At 41.2% G+C, this 19,269-nt stretch overlaps 1 protein-coding gene across 13 annotated transcripts in view; it reads left to right on the top strand.

Moving 5' to 3' along the window:
- Nucleotides 1-19,269, top strand: part of UNC13B (unc-13 homolog B) — a 205,800-nt gene that overhangs the window by 171,009 nt on the left and 15,522 nt on the right. For all 13 annotated transcript variants that reach the window (XM_039700720.1, XM_039700724.1, XM_039700732.1 and 10 more), the window contains 6 exons: nucleotides 452-595; nucleotides 719-796; nucleotides 1,339-1,416; nucleotides 8,456-8,544; nucleotides 11,591-11,743; nucleotides 13,621-13,744. In XM_039700720.1, coding sequence (XP_039556654.1) covers nucleotides 452-595; nucleotides 719-796; nucleotides 1,339-1,416; nucleotides 8,456-8,544; nucleotides 11,591-11,743; nucleotides 13,621-13,744 — 666 coding nt within the window. The remainder of the gene's footprint in view (nucleotides 1-451; nucleotides 596-718; nucleotides 797-1,338; nucleotides 1,417-8,455; nucleotides 8,545-11,590; nucleotides 11,744-13,620; nucleotides 13,745-19,269) is intronic.

Here is a 19,269-nt window from a genome sequence, read left to right as displayed (position 1 = left end):
ACAGACCAATCTTACTCTTAATTTGCTGAGTATTGCCAATGGAGAGAAGAGCTTTCCTGTTATTCAGCGACTGTTGGCGCTGTAGTCTGTGACACTCATGCAACATTCTGTTTAATAGCTAAATCTAAAAAAAAAAATTAAAATACCTCTTTATTCTTTCCTTCTTTCCTCATTAACTGGCAGACAAACCATGCATTGCATTAAGGATCTCCGCATCATCATACATTTCCCTGGTGCTTGTCATGATCATAGTTAGTGAAGGACAGTAAATTTATAATCCAACCAAAAAAAGGCTATTTCTCTCCTCTAGGTCTTTTGAAGAGTTTTTGTCTAATTCTGAGGAAGACGTAGGTTTTGGTAAAGTTACTCTGCCTTCAGTATGGCAGATGATGGAAACGCCCATGGGTGGGTATATTTCCATTTGACAATGACTCTTTGTGCTCTCTTTCAGTTCCAGCAAACATCTGAGCATGCTCTGTTCTCTTGCTCAGTGGTGGATGTGTTCACTCAGCTCAACCAGAGCTTTGAGATCATTAAGAAGCTGGAGTGCCCAGACCCTGTCATTGTTGCCCACTACAATAGGAGGTTTGCAAAGGTAATACCCTCAGCATCCAGATGTTTATCTTTTCTTAATGGGGTATGATTTTTTTTTTTCCTGCTTCCTGGAGTTCTGCAGTGGTAGAGGACAAGTAACAGTGCTCACATCTTGTCTTCACAGACTATTGGGAAAGTGCTAATGCAGTATGCTGACATACTCTCCAAGAGCTTTGAGTCCTACTGTTCCAAGGAGAAACTGGTGAGTTATGCAGAGCTTCACTTTTCCCCCAGAGAATCATGTAATTGTCCTGATGAAACCAGACTCACTTTGCACCTGACCATGGTGATGGTGTGGATATTTTCAGTGTTGTTTTTTATCACCATTTGGATGCCTTTGAAGTTTGAATTCTTGCTTGGACCTAAAATAAAAACAGGTCTTGAAGATGAAATGCAGGGTTTGAACGGGTCCCCTTGAAATTAACTTCCGTGCTGACTTTGTTTTGTGATTTAAAAAAAACAAAAGTGGGCACGATTGCTCTGTAGATCTGGTACTTAGAGAGGTCTGTTCATCTGGGTGTTCTGCAACTGGGAACTGACCATACCATTTCAAGCTGGAGAAAAGTGATTTATTTTTCTTTAAATTATTTTTATATATATTTGAGTGCTGAAATCTGTGCGTGCCATGCCTCCTATGTAACTCTCAGATCTGGTGGTACCTGGGGAAGGGTGTTGAGGCGCAAAGTCTCCCACTGGTGACAGTGTGTTGGCTTCCTGAGCAGTCACCTGCTTTTGTTCCTTCAGCCTTGCATCCTGATGAACAACATCCAACAACTGCGGGTGCAGCTGGAGAAGATGTTTGAAGCCATGGGTGGTAAAGAGGTAAGAGGGCTCAGAGTCTGAGTGTTATCCTCATTCCTCCTGCACTGTTGTTGCTGGGTTGTTTGCATCATATTGGTTCTTGAAGACTTCAGTCATGAGAAGAGCCTTGTGACACCTGGCATTGTAAGTGTGGGGAGATAGCCATGACTGAAGGCTTCCCAATGAAATCTGTCATCAAATGCAGGAGCAAACATTTTGGAGCACAGAATAGCATAGAAGAGGAGAGAAAAGATTGGCTACTGTGCTCATATAGGCGTGGCTGGTGGAGGTCTCAGTACTGTGGGCACTGAATCATTTTATGTGTCATATATAAATGTGGCACAGTGCCTTTAGCATGAAATGTCCAGTATCTAATACATTACAGACATGCAAATGAGTTTTCTGCTTGTGCTTTGAGGGATATTCAGATGTGTCCATTTGTTATGAGATGGTAATTTTTAGAGAAATAATGTTTTACTCCTCCAGGTCACTGGTTTTGTTCTGATGTAATATATGTATATTTTTTTCTCTTCTTTTTTCATTGCTTTTCAAGATTCAGGAAGATGAAGAAAAGCCTGCTGATGCTGATGTTAGGAAAAATTATTTTCAAGTGCATTTTCTTTGGTTGTGTTGTGTTGTGCTATGACCTGTATGCCAAGAGAAAAGTCAGCTTTGCTGATGGACAGCTCAGTTTTTGCCTGTATTGCTTTTCTAAATCTTTCTTGTGTTCAGTGGCAGAATTCTGTGAAGTGGCAAAAATCTCAACAAATAGATTTACCCCATGAGGCAAGGAAAACTGCTGTCATTCTTTCACACGTCACTTCAATAATCCTAATTTCTGAGTCCTGCATCAAGAACTAGCATTATATGCTTCCTGCTGTAATAGCAACAGAAGCTAAATACTCATTTTTGGAAAAAAATAAAGTTGATGAAATGTTTGTGAAGTGGCCTATAAAAGTTTCATGCCTGTGCTTATAATTTCCCTTAAGGAATCAGTTTGCTACTATTTTCTGTAGTGGTAGCCATTAAGTAGGGTTTCCCTGTATTTAAAATTGAAAATGTCCCTTGATACTGTATTAAATAAATAGGGTAAAAAGGTGTTTCTTGAGGTTATTGGCTACTTTCCCTAGGCTAAATCTCTTCTCTGCATTCTGCCCTCTAAAACCTTCCACAGGAGGTGTAAGTAAGGTAAAAAAGGGGTAATGAACCCAGTATTTGCCCTGTACTATGGAATCAAAAGACTGAAAGGGGAGAGAAACCCAGACTGTGAAGAATAAAACGGGAAGAAATGTGACAAACACACTAAGAAGCTGGGGGGTTTTTTGTTGTTTTTTTTTTTCCATTTTCTTTTCAAATGGTGCTTACTGCACTTCACAGGGCTGCCACTGATCACCAGAAATAAATTGTGTTGTGTTAGGAGCCTGCATTATCTGCTGTCTCCGGGGGTTTCCTGCTTGGTGACTGTGTAGTACATTGCTTCTTGACTCAAAAACTGCCAGGTTCTCTGTTTTGCTAGAGTAAACAAGGTCTTGTCCTAGTTTGCATAGTCCTTTGGCTGCAGATTGAACCTGACAATTGGGTAACAATAGGTGAGACAAGAGTTTTGACAATAGAACTTACTGGAAATGCATCTGTAGGTTCTATCCTCCTTCAGGAAGGACAGTTCTTAATTTCTGTGGCAGATTTGTTCTATAGTCATCTATCCATTACACAGTAGCTTGCACAAAAGTAAGCATTATCCTGACTCCTCTATCCAAAAAAACTTCCTTGGGAGAGTAAGAAACTAGCATAGTGGTGTGCCCTGATCTTGAACTGTTCTGTTTTTTGGGTTCTCAAAGGTGTTCTTGAGAGCCAGGCACCAAATATTGTTCCTGTGGCAGGTATGTTACTTGTGCCACGTGTGCAGCCAGACCTTCAGACTGGTTTAAGTTACCGTGTGCTTATGGCTTCATCTGCTTCTGATTCCCAGATCCATCTCGATCTGCAGCTGTAGCTGTAGCACTGCACAACTCTGGAAAGCTCTGAAATACTGCAGCTACGTGGTGTTCTTTGCCAGTGGGTCAGAACACACCCTTAGGGAAATTCAGGTCACTTACTCCCTTTTGCTGTGAGGGAAATGAAGGGACAGGGCTCATCTGTAGTTACCCTGCAGTGTCACTACACTGCAGGGTGACCACAGGTGAACCCTGTCCCTTCATTTCCCTCACTGCAAAAGGAGGGAATATGGAAGGAGTAATATGGAACAGAAGTGCTTTCCTAATACTATTTATTGAGATTGGGCCCCTAGACACAGTGCCTTTCTTTACTCTCTCCTCCACCCACTGCCCCCAGTGAGTTATGGTACCTTTTCCCCTCACTTTTCTTACTCTTTTCTGAACTGTAGTACTCAAAACAGGGCAAAAATTGTCCAGCATCTCTGGGTTTAATGTGTCAACATCATGTGGTCTGTGAACTTTACTAGTCAGAAACAGTAAGCATGGTAGCAGAGCTTTCAAGAGCTCTGTTTGGAGGGATTCCCTTGGGTCAAGGCAAATATATATATGCATAAACACACATGCATACACAAGGAAAAGTACCTTAAATAAATTTTAGGAATTAGAATTAATGTTTTTCTTTCCCTTCTGAGCTGTATTGATCTCATGGGATCAAAACAGCTTCATCATGACTCAGGAGCATTCTCAGACATCCCAAAGGCATGTTTTGGAAAGGCAGTGTTTATGAAATGGCAGATAGCATTAAAAGCATAATGAATAGTGTGAAATGGGGGGGTGAGTCCTGGATATGTTTTGAAACCTTTTATTTCTCTGAACCATCTCCGGTATAGCAGCAGAGATTATAATTTAGGTCTCTGCTGGGATGGGCTACACACATTCAGTGATAGTGCTTGCCTGACCTTGGCCCTATTTATTTAATTATTCTTACTTTACCTAATAAAACCTAACATGACTTGCATTTTCTGCCCACCTCTGTGGTTTTCCAGCAGACTTCAGCCTGCAGTCCATAATTTTGCTTAGCTTTTCGTGAGTGATGAACTCATGGCAGTGAAATTAAAATGTGCTATACTGCATTGCACACTGCTGGAATCTAGATGTAGTGCGAAAGACTACTTTAAAACATTTCTACACCTTTTTTTCCCAAGAGAAGCATGTGAGGTGAGTATCAGAGATGAGCACTGCCTAGGGAACCCAAGGAATTAGCTGCTGAGCAGCAGCATGTTGTCATCATACAATTTTCATGTCTTTGGTTTCAAGCTAATCTTCACAATTAAAGCTTCAGGAAACTCTCCTTTTAATGCTTTGCCAGGGTTAGCCTACATTTTACATCCTAAGTTAGCCACCTGAATAACAAATTGCAGGACAATTTAGAAACAGCCAAGACTTACATAGAAATATGCTCAAAGGACTTGTGTTATTTAGTATTTGCTCCTCTTTAGCATCCCACATGCCACAGCTAAGGCTGCCCTAGTGTTTGAGAAGTTGGTAGCTATTGTTTGGATTCAGTGCTGCATGTTTCTTACTCTTGAATCCTATAGGAAAGTGGGGAGATGCCTGAAAATTCAGTGCATGTCCTTAAAAGGGGGTCGGATCTGCTGTGAGCTCCCAGGGGCTGGTGGAGGGAGGCAGACCAAAAATCAGCTGCTTCAGACTGGAGTCAGATGAACTCCATAACTTGCTAGAGCTAAAATATGTTAGCAGGGCATAATTCTTCAGCTGCTGATATGCCAGATCAGACCTGATGATTTCACAAAGTCGCTGCCTTTTATAGATGGGAATTGATTAACTTCTTTAGCTTTCTAGGAGGCAAGAGTCATGTCTCTCCACCTACACCACCTACACAGAAGCCTTCCAGTTCCGGCCACTCACACTTCACCACTGTGTGTGAAAACCAAAGAAGAACTAATTCCATCTCCTGGAAAACTTGGAAGCCCATCACTGCACATTCTTAGGCTCAGGGGTTCTGTTTCATGCATGAAGAAAGGATGAGAAGATCATCCTAAATTCAAGTTGCTAGCACTTAGATATAAATGCCACCATTCAGATGAGCAGAGGACTTGAGGTTCCAGCCCTAAATGGGTTCAGATGAGACTTTGAGACCCAAATCCTCTCAAAAGCCAAGTCCCAAATAGTTTCAGAAAATTAACTGAGGCTTGATTTCTCCCCTGCAATTTAAATACAGGATTAACTTTTCCCCCTTTGCACCTCAGTTTTCAGCATCATACATCTAGCCTCAGACACAGAACTGTAGCTATGCCAGCCATTATTTCCACTGGAATTGAAATATTTGCTCGGAGATCAGAAGCCACTTCAGTGTGGCCACTGTCCCATGTTTTGCACAGAGAACTTTTCATTCTTCCTCTGAATTCTCTCTCATATACCCACACAATGGAGATCATAAGCTTGCTGAGAGAAATGGTGTGGATGCGACATGTGGCAATGACCCAGCTGCCTAATCCTGTTTTCTGCTATACCAGCCAGATTTATCATGCAGTCCAAGTAGCATTTCCTGCTATCAGTGATAGCTGATATGCTTAAAATTCATTGACTGAGCAGCAACAGCAACACCGTTGTGGGTTCATTTAAGCACTCTTATCAGTGCTTCACCACATTGACCAAGTTTGCAGTTAATACCCACATGCTGCAGTACTCTGTGACTGACATATGATTTATGTATGGGAAACAGCAGTACACACCTACCAGCACCTTCCTAATGAACTTATATTACACTCAGATAATTCCCCAGACTTTGCTTTTGAGCCAAAGCAGGCCGGTGCCTAAGCATTAACCATCAGTAATGTGCTACGTGGAGTCCTTGTTCCCTAGTAGCAGTTGCTCAGAAAACAGCAGCTTTTCTAGCAGGACAGGGGACTTTGTGGATGCTGAAACCAGAATGTTTACTACCAGGGTTTGGCTTCCTGAGGATGAGGGTGGGCACCTCAAAGTTAGATGTGGGCAGCTGTCTTGCCAGTTGTACCCAGAGAGCTGTGTGTGTGAGCTCATGTTCTGGAGGAGTGAGAGTTCTTTACCGCAGATAATGGAGCTCAGCAAAGCATTGTGTCAGCTGTCTCTTCTTGCAGTACTGGGACAACAATGCATTTGCAATGAGGATGATCAGTTTGCAGTGAAATACAGCAGTGAGGGGAAAGCTTAGAGGTAGCCAGGGAACTCTCCAGGCCACCTCACAGTAAAATAAATTGTTGATTGCGCAGTTCATGAACCAGGGCAACAAATTGTTGATCCTGACCTCAAACATCCTCTAGGCTGTGCTTATAAAGAAATAGAAGTAACTAGTGAAGAATAATTGTCTTGTGCCAAATTCTGGCGCCTTTTTTTTTTTTCCCTGACTGGAAAAGCAGTTAATTGAAATGTTTTGATGAATCATGAGCTGGTCCTACCTCAAATCTGTCAGAAATGGCTGAAATCAGAGGGCAATTCAGTGCCATTAATAGTAGAGCAAATCAGGCTGTTTGTGACTCATTGTGCCTTTACGCAGTAGGAGGGAAGGATTAATGTAGGGGCAAGAGAAACCACCACCACCAAATGCTGTTTTTATTTTGTTACCTACAAGCTTGGCTAAAATGAATGCTGATTGTCATGACATTAGCTTCCTTTTGCCGTCACAGAGCAAGAGTGTTACAAAGATGATAGGAAAAGAAATTTAATAAGGGAAAAATAATCAGAGGCAGCAATGCCTAAAGTTACAAGGCCTAAGTAATCATCATTTGCTTGATTGTTGGTTCTTATTTTAATTACTTTTAAAATTCTGATCCAGAAGTTTCATTAGCACAGGTTCAAATGCATAATAGAGTCAATTTTCCATGCCAGCTTACAGCAGGAAGAATGAGCAGATCAGATTCCAAATCCCTTAAGGCTTGGCTTTCTCTGACAGATGCTGAAGCAATATGAAGAGGGCTTCAGCACTGATTTTAGAGGTGGGAGCTCCTGTTGTGTTCAAATCCTGTATAGATGGATATACCATACAAGTCTAAACTGATTTTTAACCACGGTACTGGTACCTGGCTCATTGCATTCCTAAAGAGATGCTCTGCCTTAGAGGAAGCTTTTTGTTTTACAAACATCTTGCCTGCCTGCATACACAGGCAAATCTGTTTTACAAGTTACTTTTTATGAGCAAATGATGCCAAAGCATTAATCCAGTGTTGCTATGTGTACACACAGGTATGTTGCTCAGAAGTGGCCTGTTTGAGGCTGGAGGGGTTGACGGTAGCTGGAATACAAGTCTCTGTAAATCATGTTCAATTTAAAAACAGGTGGCTTTGCTCTGATAAGAATGGAAGAAGCACTTCCTTACAGAGCCTGCCAAGGTGTCAACAGCATTCATGTAGTGCTTGGGGAACTTGTTTTTTGTTTTCCTCTGAACACCTGTATACAAAAAGCTGTCTGGTTCCACATGAGAGTAGAGAACTATGTTTGCTCAATACCAGTAGTTGAGATTATACTTTCCAAATATGATCGACAAAAGTGTACAACAGCTCCTGCCATGATATTGTGGCCAGATTTTCAAAACAGCTGGGGTCCAACCTTCTGAAAGCAGTGACTGAGTCAATCTTCAGTTAAAATACTTGATGGCAGGAGGGAAGGTGAAATACCTTCTTTCAAGATCATACATGGAAAAATGCACAAACATTGCTAGTAACAACCAGTCTGAAAAGCCCTGTGTCCTAGACTCAGAGGTGTGACATGACCTGTGAGCCCAGGGTAAAGCACAGTACTTGATGGATTCACAGCCATAGATGCACTCTTGGCCACAGGGAGTTCACATTCCCTTTCTTCGTCAACTTCACAAACATCAGGAAGGGTATTGAAGGGTTATAGGAGCCTGGGGAAACTACTTGCTGCTTTTTAGGCAAATATCTGCTGACTGTTGCACAGCTTCTGTAGCAGCAGCAGCAGGCAGTGGAGGAGAGCATCCTACCTGGCAGAGTCCAGTGGGGATAGTTCACCTGCTTATTAAGTGTAGCCTCAACAGTGAAGAGAAGCACTGCAGAGGACAGTGGACTGCCCTCTGGGTTCAAACTTAAATGCTTTTTTTTCATCCACAGTTGGATGCAGAAGCCAGTGACCATCTCAAAGAGCTCCAGGTGAAGCTGAACAATGTTTTGGATGAGCTCAGTGCAGTGTTCGGTAACAGGTCAGTACTAGAAGGTCCTCCTTGAAGCATTCCTTTCTTTTGTCTAATCTCATTTATCAGGTTACAAAAGAAAAGAAACTCCTGTGAATGGTATTATATTTTGCTTTTTGTCCTAAATTTATGGCCTTTAATATACAGAGACCATCTGTAGAAGTGAGAAATGTTTTTAAAGTCTTTCTCTTCTGTATTTCTCTGCTTGGAAATGTAGTACAGAGATCTCTCAACTGTGAAATGTATTTGAATTACACAGAGTGGGGTTTTTTTTTCAGTAAGTAGTTCTTGTCAGTAACAGAATTTCCTGCTCCTTTAATGCTCAAAAACAGTTTCCAGCTTAGCGTTTATGAAGCAACATTCTTGTTTAAGCATTCTGCTCTAAATGTATGAAACAGCTGACTGATTTCTGATTGTTAAATGAATACTGGAACAAGAAGGAAACAGGTTTAGATTCTGAGATTGACCTGTTCTAAAGCTTCTGCAAATGTTATCTAGTGTTTCAGGGAGCTCTTTAGAGTATTGCCAGAGTAATTTATGGCAATTAGGTTTTATTGCAAATCATGTTTTCATTTACCTGAGGATAAAAATGTGCTAAACTTTATAAGACTTCTGTAGTGAACTGTAGAGCATGTCAGTTAAGTGAAATCTAAAATACAGAACTCCTGACTGATCTTTGAAAACAACCACTTCCCATTACAAACCCCATTCATTTCATGTTGTGCTGCATAACAGGATTAATGCAGGCATGAACTGTAGTGTAGCTTGAGCATGGGCTAGGCAGAGAAAATTGTACCAACTTGGCCACCTGGGGTTGACAGGTTTGCAAGTCTTATGGCTAAAAAAACCACAATGAAATTTGTCAAAGACTGTTTGAATTTCACCACACAAAGCTAAGCAGGGAGATAAGTGAGCAGTTCCCATGGCCAGTAATAGATGCTGCAGCAAGAAATTAAAAGATTCCAATTGTAACTAAATGGAATCAGAAATGTTCATAATTAGGCAGAGAGTGACCAAGAAATAATGATTAGGGAGGTGATTTTTTTTTAATCTGAGTATTGTCTCCATGGTGCCATTGCTACAAAATAATTTGGGGACAATCTTGGCATATGATAATGTGATTTAAGGAGAGATGAGCCAGCCAGAGATCCAGCCAGTCAGATGTCTCAGGTGCTTAATTTACTCTTTAACAGTCTTAGAGAGTGAAAAGCAGAGCTGCAGTTCACTATATAAGCATGATCTCCTAAAGGATATGAACTTAGGACATAAAGCAGTTATCCACAATATTCTGTGCAGAGTCTGTAAACAGTTGTTCTTTCACCTCTGTGCACACCTGACACTGCAGATCTTAACTCTTCTTCATCTGTGTGAGATTAACTGTATTTGATGAGAAGGCAGTACATATCCAGAGAGCGTCACTACCCTTGTGCTGAGAGAGGATTTTGTCTGGACACAGAAACATTTTCTGCTTTGAGAGGAGATAAGTCTTGGGAGGGTTTATCCTTCATACAAGGCTAGCTGCTGTTTTGTTCTTGGAGGCTGTAAGAGTGAAGGAAGGAATTCCTGGAGGAATTAGGGTGCAGCAGGCCTTGTCTGACAGCATAGGTGAAGTTGTTTTTTTAGCTTGCTGCTGCCAAGGGCTCCTGTTAAGCTGTACATCTACACAAGCTTCGCTTTCAGGTGAACCTGTTGCCACAGTAACTGATCTGTTATTTTTCATAAAATTGCCAACCATTTTGGCTCATATTACATTTTATCCATGAGGGCATTGTTATTTTCCATCCTTGACCTGGGGGTTTTAAAGCATCTTGAAGCAAGGTCCTGAAATTGATGAAGCAGTGGGAGAACTGTGGGGTGGGATTGAGGTGACAGAAGAGGAACTGTTAATGGAATGGGAAATATTTTATGCTCTTTTATCTGATGTGGCTTAGGTCTCTGATTAAGCTGGCATTGCAGCCACAACTGAGTGCTGCAAGACTCTTTCTGCTACAAATAGGGCTGGTGGGAGACAGCTCTGGAATTTCTCCAGTGAGAGGCAGGCTAGAATGGAGTAAGAATGACCATGAGGGTAGAAGTGACAAAGCAGGAAAGGTGACCAGGTGGAGAAGGAAGGTGGGAGCCATGGGACACTCACACCCAACCCACAGGTGTGCTGGTGGCTCGCCCGTAGAAGTTCAGGTTGTTTATGCAGATGTAAAGCTGGCTTCCAAACTTTTGTACCTCCTCTTAAATCTTTACCCTAGCTCCCAACACTGGCTTCTCTTCCTGGTTTCAAACCTCTGTGCCATTAATGGATAGTTAAATGTCACTTGTAGTGCCTGTTGTTAGTAACTGTTCTTTTAAATGTCAAAGCATTTTCCTTTATTTGCTGAATTGATTAGTTGTCAGCTCTGCTGATCTATTCATAATTTTTAATCACTGCATTATTTAATTTTGAATCTCCTCTTAGCAGGAAGAGGTGGAAAAGTAATTGTGCTTTAATGCCTTGTGTGTCACTTCGTTACAGGGAGACTGCACTTTGCACAGCTGAGCCCCACATCCCAGTTTGACACTTGGCATGGACTATATGGCAGTGGACTGGTTTAAGCTGGTGCCTGCCTTCAGGCTCCCTCTGTTATTTTAAAAACTTAAGCTATGATGGGTCATAACAGGATTTCTGCGGATGGACTCCTGGGTGCTCAGAGTGGGGCATGCATTGTGTCATTGCTCCATGTGGTATTCCAGTCTCTGTGGTGGAGAAAGCAAAGGGTACAGCATGGTGCTTTGAGCTAGGGATAACAGCATTTCTTGAAGTCAGGAAAGGATCATTTCTTGCTGCCAGATGAATGAACAAACTCCTCTCAAATGTGCTTGTATCTCATGTTTAGAGGTGGTCAGCTGTGTGCAGGTGGCAGGCATAAGGAACTGGAGAGCATGCCCCTTGGTAACAAATACAGTAAGGAAAAAAGCAGCAAGTCTTGTGAAAGAAAAGTGTGAAAGTGAGTGAACTTGAAATTTTTTACTTTGTATTTCTGCCACTAACAGTATTGTTTTTGCCTCTCTCCTATCCCTGCAGCTTTCAGACTCGGATTGATGAGTGTGTCAAGCAAATGTCGGATATCCTCTGTCAAGTGAAAGGGACAGCAAATTCTGCTGCTAATGCCAGAAACACAGTTGCACAAGATGCAGATAATGTCCTGAGGCCACTGATGGACTTCCTGGATGGAAAGTAAGGGAGTGTTCAAATATATGCTACACATACAGTCATTGGATTGGAACAAGAATGAGGCAGAGGAGAAAATAGCTCCATGCTCTTGGATTGTTGCTGAGATTTCCAGTCTCCAAATTTTCAAGAAGAATTAATAGCTTTTTTTCCCATATCTGCTTCTCACAAGCCATGGATGGGCTCTTCAGCCTTCATTCAGTGCCAAAGCACACTCCCAGTTCTTGCTACCTCTGGCAATTATAGCAATCAGCAAAACACATTGCTGATCAAGCAATGAAAGAGACTGAAAATCTAAATTTTCTAGCTGTGGGTTTTTTCCTATAGAGAATTTACTGTAGCCAGTTAGCAAGCATATTGCAAACAGTGCTTATGCATTTGATACATATTCTGCTCAGTATCACAGTCCTGTCAAATGTGTGTTCTAGTCGTACCTGCTAGTGTTCTGACTAGCAAATAAGCTTCTGAACGATGGGATGTGAACATGGTTGATCCATTGCTTCAATTAGCTGTTGCATTAATAACATGCAGCATGATTCAGCCAGACAAGGAGAGTTAAATGTTCAAGCCAAGTCTTGAACTGCAAAGAGAAACAGTTTTTAATCTTTGTACAAGTTAAACTGAATGCTGATGCACATCAGTTCTTCATTTAGTAAAGGATGACCAGCAATTTTCATAATAAATGCTGCAAGAGATATGAAGCTTTACAAGTTTAAAACATAGGGTGTTTGGTTGCTCTTAGTCTTAATTATCCCATCTTTCTTTTGGGTCACTGTGTTTTAAATGACTCTGCAGCAGTCATTACATCTAGGAGCCTTCTCATTTGATCACTTTCTGTGCATGCCTTCATGAATCCTGAAAAGCTATATTCCTTTGTACCATTGGGAACATGGTATGCTACAGGCTTGTCATTCAGCTGTGGAGCAAGTAACTTTAATTATGATAATCCATGCTTGGATTATTTTCTTCTCTCCTTTACAGAAGGAGAGTATCTTTTTAGTACCTCCTGCATCCCACCCATGTCAGTCCTGTTTGTGTTTGTTTTGTTCATTGGCTGTCTAACCAGCTGTGGGAAGAAGGGAAGTTGGGAGAAGATGTTACACAATGGAGAAGAGTCAGCTGTCTTAGTGGTAGTGGCCACAGAGTTCCTGTTCACAGTGTGATCAGTAAATGCTGAAGTCCAACAAATGTTTCAAAGATGATTCTAGCACTCTTGGTCTTTTTTATAGCCTGTACAATAATAAAGGAAGAAAACCTAGGAAAATGAAGCTCCTTGTGTTGCAGCAGATAAACACATGGCAGGTGATCGGTGAATGCAGTCATGACAAAATATGGAGTTGTCAGAGAAACATTTTGGAGTGGTTTTAGAGGTGAAAGATTTAGCTAACTTCAGCAGCTTTCAGAAGCAATGCAGGAATTTCTGCACAACACTCTGGGAAGTGTTAATTTAGGTATTCATAAAAAATCATTATAGTGACCTCTTGCAGCTTAAAATCTATTATTCTGTATTTATAATTTTTTCTGTATACTCTATAAACCAAATACGTCTTCTTAAAGGTACCTGTTCAATGGTACCTGCTATTGTTTGGATCATATGTATTATTCCAAACTGCCTATCACCAAGTGACACCTTCTGTAATCCCCAGGTCAATAAATAGAAATTATTGAGATCAAAAATGTCAATGATGCATTTTGTGGTTTTAGTGTTTTTAGTGCTAGAACTCCAACAGTGAGCACACATTCTATGTGTTAGAAAAGGGGAGAACAAAGCAATTGTTATGAGAAGCTGCTTTGGACAGGGCATTGAATCTTCTATATGCAGCTCCTTTTTCATTGCGTATTGTGCTCTTTGAACTTACTAAGTTCTTGCTCTTTCCCTGCAGCCTGACACTGTTTGCAACTGTGTGTGAAAAGACAGTGTTGAAACGGGTGCTGAAAGAGCTCTGGAGGGTGGTAATGAACACCATGGAGAAGCTGATTGTGCTGCCTCCTCTTACAGACCATACGGTAAAGCTTTTTATCCTTCCTGACTCATACCAGAAAGTGTTGCCATTGCCTGTGTAACTCATCCCCCTGACCTAGTGAGTCATCCATCCAGGTAAATTTGTCTGCATGTAGCCTGCCTGAGGATAGAAAAACATGTCTCTAAGTTGGTAAAGAAAGGGAGCATCTCTATTTATGGTAGGGCTTCAAGATACAGAGCACTCTCCAGAAAACAACCACAACTCAAAGTCCATGATCCAAAAGAAGTTTCTGTCCAGTGTATCTGATTAGTGTTTTGCAATCCTCTAAGGAGAGCTGTCTGTGTATGTGGGAATTACAGAACAGTTAGGCTTCATGGCCTTAGGTCATGACCTGTAGCCACTTTTGTCCTATCATCTGTTAGCCAGAGTGTCTCTCTATATAGATGTGGTTGATTTGAGCTTTTTTTTTTTAAACCATTCCCCCATTTTACCCCCCGCAGAAGGCTTTAACACAGCATTGGCTGGCAGGATGTGATGTTGGGGAGTTGGAAGTGAGTCCAGATAGTTTTTCTTCTAAGGCAGTCTTTTGTATAATTGTTCAGCTGTGTGAACATGCTGGATGAATGTGTGTTATGAATGTAGTGATGCTTTTAACAATGGAAGATTAACTCTTCCTCAGTTCTGAGAAACCAGAGAAACTGATTAAATGTCAGTCATGCATGCCTAGCTGCTCTGGGGGATGGCACTCAGTTGGAGGCAGTGTGAAGTTTGGGCTGTAACCTCATTATTTACAGATGATCCAGAACTTCTTTTCATGTTGCTGTTAGAGTGAACTTGCAGTCTGTAGCTCAGTTATGCAGCCTTACTTTTTTCCTAGTGGTGGATAGAACAATAGTGGTTTTCACTATTCAGCAGTTCCCTCACATATCTGGACTGGGATTGTTGGGTTGCAGTGTCCAGGGAAGTAATGCAAACCTGCCTCTTGCTATAGGTGTTTCTTGCTCTGAGAGAGAAGGCCCTTGTCTCTGGCCTTGATGATGATGATGATGATTTTAAATAAAACTGTTGGATGAAGTGCATTGTTATACCTACAACCATGAAATTTGCATGAGGTGTAATTTGCTAAAGACTGCTTTCTCTGAACTCAGATTTGGAGTAATCATTTCTGCTTGCCTTTATGATTTGTAAAGAAGAAAAAGAAAACAAATTTAGGAAGGTGAAATTTCTTTGTCTTGGTTGAATTGCCTTTAAAAAGGAGTCTTTGGGGGCAGGTACTAAAATCATCATGTAGAAGCAGCATTAACATGACCCATTTGGAATGGAATCAGTGAGATCAAGGGCCTCAGAGAGAACTAGGGAGGAGCTGTTTGAGCTTTACACTTGCTAGTTTTGGATTTCAAAGGCAGACTAGGAGAGTGATTCAGTACTTGTATCATGAAGGAGGCAATAACTGTGATCAGCCAATTCTTCCAACCTGCAGGATATTGCTATAAGCCACATAAAGGTTTCTTCGTAGCTGCCATCATTTCAGTTTCAAATTGAGAAGCAAATTGAAGTATATGCTCTCCTGTCTGAGATAATACAAAATACTCATAGCTGGATTTCTTGGTGTCTAGTTAGTTGTATGGTACTAAGGAGGCTGAACCAGTCTAAACTGGAAATGAGTTGCTCTTCCATAAGGACAGTTATGAGCAATGCAATGATTAAAATGGCCTTGTCTGCAGTCCTTGAGCAGGGAATTGGTGGTGAGGCTGGATGAGCTGCAAGGACAAAGAGCTGCTTCCACTGTTCTCTGGGGCCTAACCATTTATTCTGTCACCACCAGATTGTCATTATTCTCAGCAGTGAAGGCTAGCAGGGCAAGGCAAGGCAAAATTTGGGGCAGCCAGCATGGCAGAAGCAGTACTTTATCTTTGCTATTCTGTTTCTGTGCCAAGCCTCTCTTATCTAATTTGGCTTGCCTTTTTTTTTTTTCTTCTTTTTTTTTTTCCTTTTGAAACCACATCAGACACAAATAGCCTCGGGCACTGTAACACACTTTCCTCCAAGTCCTCAGCAACAGAAAGCCCTAGTGGTGCCTCTCTGTGTTTGAAAGACCTCTGGCAGGGATTTCCATCCTAAAACTCGTGTGCAGCCCTTAAGAAGTAGGACATATTCAGGGTAGAAAAGAATGTATTTTATGGAATATTTTCTCTTCTTTCTGCAAAACTGCTGGAGTTGCAGAAGTCTTTTTGATGGAGGTCATGGAAAGCACGCTCAGGTAGAAGGTTCCCATTACCCTGCAGTTTGCCTTGCCTGTCGCTTGCATGACCCTGCCACTGCACAGTGCTTAAATACCTCTGTCCAGACTTAACAATTCCACTTAAATTAGCTTCTGGAAGAATCTGTGGTGTGAGGCTCAGGTGAGAAAGTGTTAGCACTGTGAGGGATCCAATGGGGACAGGGCAGTTTTACAACCTCCCACTCTGATGACCTGATCTGCAGCTCCTTCATGATTTTCAGATGAGTGACTTCTCTGAGCATTCTCTGCCTGTGGCTTGTGAGATTAGCAGCAATATGATCCCAGTAACTCACCAAGTAATTCACACCTCGCTAATTTTAAGATCCAGCATGTAATTAAACACCTTCTGTCTTGGTTGAGTGCACATACGCTCTGGGAATCCGTATTTTGGGGCTCAGTGCACAATGCTTGGTGATATTAACAGAATAGTTATAGATTTCTTTCTCAACTGCTTACGATGAAACTGTACCACGCTATCAGTGACTAGTCAGGTGAGAGAAGAAGTGCTTAGTTTACACCCAGGTGATTCCTCTGGAGCCTCTCCTTTATTTATTTCACACAGTACCCCGCAGCCATTCACGTGAGGCTCTGTTTGTGCTTGCTCCTGCAGTGCTTTTTTCTACGTGTCAGACTTCTTCTCACTAAATGAGAACATATTCCAGGATAAGAACTAAATTTTCTTTAAGCTGAGGACAGAATTTGCATTTGACTTCCAGACTGCCTATTTTTCAGGCTCGTCTGCCTGAGCCGCTCCAGAGCTGCTCTGTGGTGGAGGAGAGTGTGGCTTTAAGAGGTTTTCTGAAACCTTTCTGAACTTCTGTTATTTTAAATGAATCCTCTCCCTTGTGCTAGCTTAGAGCAGAAAAGTTGAAGGCTACCTCTGTGATGAGGAGAAAAAGCGTTCTTAGCCTTGAATAAAATTATGGTCTGTGAACTGCATATGTGCCTAGTTCTCTGTACTGACAGGTAATTATTTTCCTCCTTTCATCCCCACTTTTAAGCTTATCTTGTCAATTTTTTGTGGTTTAATACACCACAACAACTAAAAAATAGTTTTGCCTTATTGTGTGCTAACAGACATTGCCAGATACAATAGAGTTTTTTTAATGAACTTAAATGCTGTTAAATTATCAGATCTCATTGTTGTTGAACATAGGAATTACAAAAATATGGGAAATAAATTTACAATATGAGATAAAACTTCCTTTCGGTGTTAGGTTTCATAAAAATAAGCATCACATATAAAACAGTTTCCAAAAAAGGACTGGAATCCAAAAAACTTGCAGTTGGCTTTTGTTTCCTTTGTCAGCTGAGCAGTAGGACAGTTAAGCTTTGGGAGTTTGAATCACTTGGAGTATAAATCACTGCCATTCTGTTGGCTTCCAACAATTAGACTTGAGTCAGCTGATGATCCTTCTCTGCATGCTTTCACTGAAGGGACAAAAAAGCATCAGACCTTAACAAGGAATTTAAAATCTCTGTGTTGTGGACTATAGGTGTGTTTCTTGTTTCTGAAGAGTTTAGGAAAGTACAGCTAATGTCACGGAAGAGCAAGGAGAACCAGCCTGAAGGCCCCTTCCCTTTCCAGCTGTGTTTGCCACAGAGCTAGGCATGATTCATTATAAGGATTTAATTTGTCCTCATATTCTATCCTTGACATTTTAATCAATTCCATTGTGGGCAGCTTTTCTCAAAGCTACCTGATTATTTAAGTTCAGTTGTTCTCACTCTCTGGCACAACTGGTATAAGTGCTGTCTGTAGAGCTTTGTGGTATGTTTTCCACACATAAATAACTTCTCTGAGGATTATGGCATCTTGTTTACAAGAATGCCATTTGTCAGAGGAAGGAGCTGTCCAGATTTTCATTAGATGTTACCAGCACTGATGACAAACTCTGTGTAACAGCAAAATAATTTCTCCTTGCAGATGCATTGACAGAGATTGTCACTGATTGACAAGGATTTTCTTAGCGTGCAAGAACTGGGAGTTATCTGAGCAGCTTTGTTCCATGAAGCATGTCCCATTACTAGCTATTGCTCAGTGTTACTGACCTGCTCTCCTTAGAAGCCTGAGGCAGGAAGACTACGTGCCTGAGCTGGTTAATCTTGTTGTTCAAATGTATATTAAAGAAGTGTGCTGTGAATGCTGAAAATACTGAATTAAGAAAGGTTGATGTCACAGTATTTTGAGACTACTCCCTTTTTCAAAATTCCAGATACAAAAATGTTTTTGTTTTTGTTTGCTGCATGGTCAATGGATTCAAAACCTTGAATTTTAAGAACCTGTAAGTCAACAGCATTTCATGGCAAATGAAACCCTCCTTGCTGGAAATACTTGGAAATTCGTGCTTTTTCAGATTAGAGAGCTGTACTCTTCAACACTACCCATTGGATACTGACAGCAAGACAAGCTCTCCCTCTCATTTCAGGAGCTTTCCTTTGTAGATTCATTGTGTTTGCCTGCACTTTCCCCTCTACCTCTACCAAAAGCTGAGAATTTAATCATTTATCAAGAGCTTCTGTTTAGCTAGAAAATCAATGATGTTCATTCTGTGTCAGTTTGTATTCAACAAACATAAAAGACTGAGGAACAGTGAGGGTTAGCTGGTGGTTACAAGTAGAGCAAATCAAAATGTGATCTGTGGTTTCAGGTCACAGAGTCTTTCAGCTTGAAGAGATTTCCAAAGCTGGAAAAAGTAAAGAAAAGGCCTTTCCTCACCTAAAAAATTCAGTTCTGGCTGCTGTTGTAATTAGCAGAGTGTGTCCAGTTGCCCTAGAGCAAGTTTCGAGTTTTCTTGTGTCACATTTATAAGCTGCCTGTTTTTCTCTTGGTACCCCAGGCAACAGGTATAGAGACTTTTTGCTGAAGGGAAGCTTTTAGAGCGCCTGATGTTCATTTTAATCATTAAAAAAAAAAAAAAAAACAGCAGTGATCTTTGCAGTAGTAGCCAGTTCCCAGGGTCTTCTCTGCAAATCCCTGTGTGAGATAGTTCTTGTTCCACAGAGTACTGACCTAAAGAAAAATGAACAAATACCCAGGAAGGCAACAAAGGAAAGCTGAATGACATTGGCAGGGGCAAAGGGCAGTATAATAATTTGGGTTTACATCTTGCTTCATTACAGTTTGAGGTATTTTGGGGTGGGGTGTAGTCAGGGCTGTTGTGGGAGGGACTGTTAAGAAAGAATAGTAATGTAGAGGGAAAGAGAATTGGATTTAGTGGAGACCTTTTGTTCGTGAAACCAACAGTACTTATGCAACATGCCCCATCCTTGGTTCGATGGGGCTC

This window comes from Passer montanus, unplaced genomic scaffold, assembly GCF_014805655.1.
Source record: "Passer montanus isolate IOZ18808 unplaced genomic scaffold, ASM1480565v1 scaffold143, whole genome shotgun sequence".
NCBI classification, from domain to species: Eukaryota; Metazoa; Chordata; class Aves; order Passeriformes; family Passeridae; genus Passer; species Passer montanus.
The sequence above is the reverse complement of the archived record's forward strand: the minus strand, read 5'-3'. Positions and strand labels throughout refer to the sequence as shown.